Source organism: Emiliania huxleyi, assembly GCF_000372725.1.
Source record: "Emiliania huxleyi CCMP1516 unplaced genomic scaffold EMIHUscaffold_789, whole genome shotgun sequence".
Lineage (NCBI taxonomy): Eukaryota > Haptophyta > Isochrysidales > Noelaerhabdaceae > Emiliania > Emiliania huxleyi.
In genome coordinates, this window is record NW_005196102.1 from 490 (window position 1) to 7,989 (window position 7,500).

The 7,500-nt window shown below is 62.4% G+C and overlaps 1 protein-coding gene across 1 annotated transcript; it reads left to right on the forward strand.

Moving 5' to 3' along the window:
- Positions 1 to 511: 511 nt before the first annotated feature.
- EMIHUDRAFT_249508 (hypothetical protein) lies at positions 512 to 1,804 on the forward strand (the record flags this gene model as incomplete). The annotated part of the gene is made up of 2 exons (XM_005759949.1): positions 512 to 1,521; positions 1,621 to 1,804. The coding sequence occupies 2 exons, from the start codon at positions 512 to 514 to the stop codon at positions 1,802 to 1,804; spliced, it is 1,194 nt and encodes a 397-aa protein (XP_005760006.1).
- Positions 1,805 to 7,500: the final 5,696 nt, after the last annotated feature.

Sequence of the window (7,500 nt, forward strand, 5' to 3'; positions counted from 1 at the left end):
AGTGTGTGTATGATGGCAGGGTTACGGACGACAGGAGATGACGGCACGCTCGGGTGGATTCTTTTTACTTTTCGGACCTGATGCCGGGGTAGGAAGGGTAGGTCTGGGCCCTCCCGTGGTTTTTCCCTCTTCCACGCTGGAATTTTCACAGCAGAAAAAGAAATTTTCCGCGGAAATCACGATGTCAACCCTCCCCAAATGGGTGATCTGATGCTTGTAGGGCTTGAGAGTGGCCTGCCATGTCACAAGAAGGACTGTGGTTGCAGGAGAGTACCACCAACCATCACTCTAGTTGGTATAGTACCCCACCTTCACCCAGGTGATTTCTTTTTTAGTTTCCCATAAGTAGGGTAGGTAGGTTGGTAGGTAGGTAGGGGCAGGGCAGGGGCCGGCCAGGTTTTTGCAGCACGAGCGTACGGCACTACCCTACTCAGGGCCGCGTCCTCCCCGTCGCACGGAGCTATCCCCTAACTGGTTGGAGGCCGAACCCCGTCTGCCATCTACAAAGCATATGGTCACCGATGCTTCCGGCCAGCCGCTGGCTGCCGTCGCCTCCACTGCGCTGCCGTGCCAGCTGCTGCGAGCCTGGCTGACCGAGCTGCAAGGGAGCGACTCGCCCGACGCCCGGGCGCACTGGTGGCGGGAGTCGCACTGGCTCCCTCGTGGAGAGGTGCCTGGCGCGCTGCTTCGCGCGACGGTCGCCCACGTCGATGCAGCACTTCCGGCGGCGGTGGCGGCCGCCGCAGGACGCTGCTCTGGGCTTGAGTTCTGGACGCAGAGACGTCCGACGGGCTCTAGCATGCAGCTGCACTGGGACTGCGACGAGGAGCATGCGCAGCGGCACGGTGAGCTTCGCAGCCCGCTGCTGAGCGTCGTGCTGTACCTGGACGACCACGGCGGCCCCACGCTCGTCCTCGACCAAAGGCCGCCGGAGGCGCTTGGGCGCATGGTCCGCGCGAGCCTCGTCTGGCCGCACGCCGGCGCGATGGCGGTCTTTGAGGGCAGCCTCCTGCACGGCGTGTGCGGCCTGGGAGGCGCGCCGACGGCTGCACCGCAAGGGGTGGCGGCCTCCGGGCGCTGCCACCTCCGGTCATCCCTCCGCCACACGCTGCTCTTCAACTACTGGCGCGAGCGGCCGCTGGAGATGCCGCCGCTGCCCGAGGTGCTCGTTCCGCACATCGTCCCTCCCTGCGAGGCGCCGATCCGCGAGGAGGTGCCGCGGCGGGCCGAACCACGCCGCGTCTTTGCCGATGGCGGCGCTGTCCGCCGGACGCTGTGGACTCGCTGCGGGGCGGATGGCGGGGCGCTGGTGGCAGACGGCGGGGAGGGTTGCGGCACGTCGGAGAGGCGAGAGCTCGTGCTCGGTATGTTCGACCGCCACGTCTCGCTGGCGATGGAGCTGCCCCCGATCGAGTACCGCGGCCAGCAGCTTGACGAGTTCGAGACCGTCGTGTCCGTGAGAGAGAGCGACGCTACGGAGCAGGGACCGCACACAGCGGTTAGCGCCATCGGCACTGCGAGGTCTGAGCGCTCGCGACCCGGGGAGAAAGAGTGTTGTTCATTTAGATACACTGTGTGATAATATTGGGGACGCACGTCCGGTGTCACTACTTGAAAAAGTACTCGCGAACGCGACCTGGCCGTCCGATCTCCGCACAAACGCGTGTTGCAGAGCGGCCCGAGCGCTCTCGAAACATCTGTGTCCCCGGCCCGCACTCGCGTCCCGCCACTCAACCTAGAGCCAGTGGCGTGGGATGAAACATTCCTCTCCGAGCAGCAGGCATGGGTGGCCTCTGGCCTCTGACCGCCGGCACGCGGCCGAGCGGAATGCGCCTCCTCCCCTTGCACAGTCCTCACTTCACTCGCTCTGCGGTGACCGCGTCGCCGTCAGACTCTCGGAAGCCCGACATCGTGCGCCGGTCCGAGTCCACGCTGAGCTTGTGTTGGCCCGCGCCGCCAAACCTGCGTGCAGCGGGGCGGCCACCGCTTGAGTCAGTGGTGCATGCGGCCGGCGCTTCAAGAGTGGCGAGTCTCACTTGACAATGACGTCGTCCTCCGAGGTATACCACCGGCACGCTGGATTGCCTTCCGCCTCACAGCCCTCCGCTGGAGCCAGGAAGGAGCCGTCGGCGCGGAAGATGACGTCGCGCCATCTGTTCCAGTTCCACCGCGTATCTTTGAGCCACCCAAACGATGCGCCAATCGCCTCGCGGCCCGACGACCTCCGCCCGCTGCGCCCCTCGCCCTCAACGATGCACTCCCTGGGCCGGGGCGAGGAGGGAGGGTGTGAGCTGGCACAACGCCTAGGCAGCCGCTCATGTGGAGCCAGGCACGCGCCTGTCTTCGACTCGTCCATCGGGCCACGTCGCCTGGACCACGCACCCAGAGTTCTTGGGATTGGCAGCCCTGCTCGGAGCGGCGAGCGCGAGCAGGAGCGGCGCGAGTACTCTCATTCACGTGCGGGCGCTTGGCGCTTGGTGCTTTGGAGGTGAGCGGCAGAGAGGTGGAAACCTCGCTTGCTCGCACACGTCAGCGTGAAATAAGAAGTTGCGTGCCGCATGGTGCGCTTCAAAGTGTCCCTGATCGTCCTTTATACAAGATCCTGCTCGTGCAGGTGGGGACCCTGTCCTTCTCCCACCCCTCGTTTGGCGTGCCCGTTTTATTTATTTATAGCGCCCCGGCCCTGGATGTGAGGTTAAAAACTGCAGTCCAAGTGCTCGAAGGGCCAGCTTGCGCGTGCGGTTGATGACACTCCCTCCCATTGCTCCCTTGGCTTGTCAGTTTTCTTTCTTTCATTTTGATTGATGCACGCAGCACAGCGCCAGTTCGCACCTGTGTCCTGTGTCGAGCCTGTCTGCTGTGAGAGAGAGTTCTTTTGTTTAAATTCTTTTTGATGACACTCCAAGTGCTCCATGTGCTGCATTCTCTCTCTCTCTCTCTCTCTCTCTCTCTCTCTCTCTCTCTCTCTCTCTCTCTCTCTCTCTCTCTCTCTCTCTCTCTCTCTCTGCGCCTCTGGGGGGGGAGGCGGGGGCCCCAGGGGGTACCCATGCGGGGGGGAGATTGGGGTCCCCCAGCCCGCCGCAGGCGCCGAGTTTTCGAGATTTTTTTGCGCGATTTTTCACCTAGCTGAGGGAGGGTGTAGAGGATGTAGAGTGTAGAGCGCTGTAGAGTTGTAGAGATGTAGAGCGCTCTGGAGTGCTGTAGAGCTGTAGAGCTCTACATCCGCCGCGGGACGAAGCGCCTGCGTTGTAGAGCGATGTAGAGCGCGATTTTGTTGTAGAGTTTGTTGTAGAGGCTCTACAGCCAAACCGCAGGGAAGGCAGTGACTCAAAGAGGTCGAGTCGCACTAATGGGGTGTCTCTGAGCTTACTGGAGCTCTGATGGACGGCCCTGACTATCCCTAACACACAGAGAGTCACTCTGACAGCACACAACACCCTATAACTGCGTCATGACCAGCCTGCCATGCGTCGCCGGTGCCGCATTCGTCGCAGTGCTTCTTTAGCAGGCGGTGTGCGAGGACGGTCGCATTTGCGCGAGGCGAGGCGAGCATTCAGACGCGTTGCATGCGCCATGCCTCGCGCCAGCGCGTGCGGGAGCTCCTGGCTGAGCGTTGAGTCCAGGCGAGTTGCGCTGGCCACTATCGCTACGCCGAGCCGAGCTGACGCGTCGAGGCGCCGGCCAGTCGCAGCCGTGAGGCATGCCACAGCAGCAGAGGCACCTCCCACCCATTGGGCGGGCAGACAGAAGGCCAGGGCAGCACTGGCAAGTGCAACGCGCCTCATGTCGGAGAGCGACCGTGCCTCTCGTTCGCCGCTTATGATGTAGAGTTTGTTGTAGATATTTCGCGTTGTAGAGCGCCTCTACATCGCTCTACAACGCAGGCGCTTCGTCCCGCGGCGGATGTAGAGCTCTACAGCTCTACAGCGCTCTACAGCTCTACAGCTCTACAGCGCTCTACACTCTACATCCTCTAAACCCTCCCTCAGATCACTAGTTTTCATGGGAATTCGCCGTACTTGCAGCCATGCTATCACGCCTTGCGACAGCCTGTCGGCGCTGCTGACCGTGCCCTGCTGCACAATTGATCACCTGCATAGCTCGCGGCCTTAGTATCCAGCATTCAGTGACGACCTGAATCCTGATCGTACGGCCAGTAGGAAGGTGTCCTTCCAGCGCGTGCACGCTTCTGACGCAATGCGCGTCACAAACTGCCTCGGATTGGCTGCTGGCACTCTCGAGGCTATGTCTACACAGCCTCGCGCGCATGGGCAGTCAAGAGCCATGCACCTTCTCAGGACAGCGCCGGTGCCTCTCTCTTGGACCGGCAAACTTGGTGGTCTCGTGTCACCAATGTGGGACCAGTGCAGCATCGCGCGCGCCATTGACAGCTCTGAACTGCGCCTTCGCACCACTGACCGGGAGGCCGCCAAGTGGCGTGGGCCAGCACACCGGTCGCACATTGTGGCAGCAGTCAGCAGTGCATGTCTGATAGCTAGAGCAGCAGCATCAGGGTCGCAGGGTCGGATCGTGTCAAGCCTCTCGCCCGGCCGGCCGCGTGCAGACGTCGGCCTGTCTACGTCTGTCTGCTGTCTGAAGTGATCTGTCGGCGGTCAGTACGACCGATCAGGTTGGAGTTTTCTGATGGTTAGAGGGTCTATCTGTATGTACTCCTCGAGATCTCTCCAAATCTTCCCTCTGATTAACCAGCTTAATCGGGAAGTCGGTGCTCTGAGCGTCTCTGAGCGCCGGGGGCCCGTTTCCGCAGGCTGCTGCGCGTAGAGCTGTTTAACGTTGGGAGCTGAACAGTGTTGCTAGTGTTAACAGTAACAACAGAACAACAGTGGGGCTCCCCAACAACAGTAGCTAACGTTAGGCCGGCTGAACAACAATAAGGAAGGCCTGGCAGTGACCCACGACGATCTCCAGCGTCCAGTGCGGGACTGCGGGTAATACCCGAAAATACCCGGAAACCCCCAGGTATTTTCGGGTTTTACCCGGGTTTTTTGGCATTTTCTGCTTGCTGACCGCTGAACAACAGTAACGACAGTAACAAACAGTAACAGCATGGGCTGGGGTGAACACTTGAACAACGTTAAGGATTTCAGCCAACACTAGCGCAACTGTTAGGCCCAAAGTTAATGTTAAAGCTTAAACAGCTGCGCCTTAGGTACCCCTAGGGTTCTGAGGGCCGGATTTTTTAAGACCTTTTAAGAAATGAGGAGGTTTGGGGGCTCAAATTGTCATTTAAGAGATTGCAGGCACGGGGGGTCCCTCTTTTAAGACCGTTTAAGAAAATCGGCCTCACCGGCACGCGTCGCTGGGTTCCGCGCCGGTTTCTCCAATACTGCCGTTATTAGGCACAAACCCGCCACTGTAGACACATCTGTAAGTCTGGTGCACTGGCAGGAGCCATACCCGCATAGGGGACGCGTGCCAGCTGACTGTGCCAGCTTCCCGGCCTCTGGCGCCGTCTACTGGGGAGCCTCCCCGGACCATCGACCTCGGGAGCTCTCCCGCACCGTTTAAGCGTTTAAGACCGTTTAAGGAATCAGCGGCCCAGCAGCTCTTAAAACCTGCCCGGGCAGGTTTTAAGCCGTTTAAGCCGCAGGCGCCCCAGGGCCCACCCTTTTAAGCCTCTAGGGGGCCCCTAAGAGGTCCAAGAGCTGCGCGGCGCGCGGCACGGGGTGCCTCCGGGGGCGCCCGCCTCCCCCCCAGAGCTCTGCGCTCTGGGCACGGGAGGCTGCTGACGGTGTCTTCGCAAATACTTTCTTTCTTTTTCATGAAACCCCCCGCCGGAGGAGCGCGCCCCCCCCCCCCAGACTCCCCCCCGGACCCGCCCCGCCGGGCCGCCGGTCAGACATACTCGATTTTGATCTGGTCCGAGGCGAGGAGGTCGTGGATGGCCGTTTGCGTCTCGCTGTCGCCGAGCTTGTGCACGAGGCGGTACACGATGCCGGGCGCCGTCGTATCGGCGCTCCAGCGCATCAGGAAGGCCGTCTCCGCGGCGAGCGCCTCCACCGCCTCCTCCGAGAGCGGCGCGTGCGCGGTGTAGATGTAGGCGACGACGGCCTCGCCCCACCGCGTGCCGTAGTCGCCCCCGCCGTCGTCGCCGTGCTGGTCCGACGGGAGGGAGGCGTCTGTCCGGGTGGTCTGCATGTCGGTCACCATCAGGTCGCCAAATAGCAGCCTGCACTTGGACTTGTCCTCTTGCGACGGCCAGCACATCGAGATCTTGACGCCGCTCTTGCCCTCTGGGATGGAGGGGTTGAAGAAGGAGTACTTGCTCTGCGGGTTGGGGTACAGGCCGGCGCCGTCGTTGACCACGAAGGCTAGGGTCTCCGACTCTTTTGTGCGCTCGGCCGGCGCGATGCTCACAACCGCTTTCTCGAGCTGCGGGGTGAGCCGACTGGAGAAGGCCTTGCGGTCGGCGAGCGAGGTCTCGGGCAGGGCCTCGCCGTCCACCTCGATGGTTGGCAGCCAGCCCTGCTCGCTCGCCCACTCTTGCCGCAGCCGGATGTTCTTGTAGAAACGAACCACCAGCTGCAGCGGCCCGGTGAACTGCTTGCTCACCGTCTTCCTCTGGCCAGACGGCTCAGGCACGAGCTGGTCGTAGGAGCCGTCCGGAAGGAGGACTGGGTTGCCGTCGGGCGTGTACGCCGCCACGTTGCAGAAGATGACGCCCGAGCCGGGGTGCGTGATGGTGACGGTCGCCGTCACGCCGTCGGCGAGCGCGTCGACGTAGTACTCCGAGGTTGCGGTCGGCAGCGCCACGTTGCCGAACGACTCCTGCACGTCGATGCCCGTCTCGGTCGGGGTCAGGTGCACGGCCAGCGGCCACGTGCCGGGCTGCGCCGCCAGGATCTTGGCGAGGCCCGCGAGCCCTCCTATGCGGCACGCCTGCAGCACCGCGATGCAGTTCTTCACGCTCTGTCGCAGCTGCCCCAGGCAGCTCGCGATGGGACCCTGCGCCTGCTGCTGCTGCGCTGCGGGCCCGGGAGCCGCGACAGCGCCTGCCTTGGACTGAGGAGCCGCGACAGCGCCTGCCTTTGACTGCTCTGCGAGCGGCTGCGAGAGGCTGGGCGGCTCTGCGACTCGGACGGCCGGTGGAGGCGACACGCCTCCTTCGGCATCATCCGGCGCAGCCTTCGCAGCCCGCTTCTTCCTCGGGCTTAGCAGCTTTACCATACGAGTGAGGAAAACAGTGAGACCACCCCCAGAGCCCCCGTCAGGTGCCCGTCGCGGTCAAGGCTCGGCTAACCTCGGAATGTGACACCAGAATGGCTGTGCTGGCTCCTTCACAGCCATCTTACCTAAGGATGGCTGAGCTAGCTACAGTGCAGCCACATCCTCCAGCCCGATGGCTGCAACACACACACGGCAGCCATCCTTAGTAGACATGGCTGGAGACGCACTACCGCAGCCACACCGCCCGCCTCGAGGTGGGCCCTCTTGGCTGAGCTGGCTACATCGTAGCCATCTTGGGAAAGATGGCTGGGG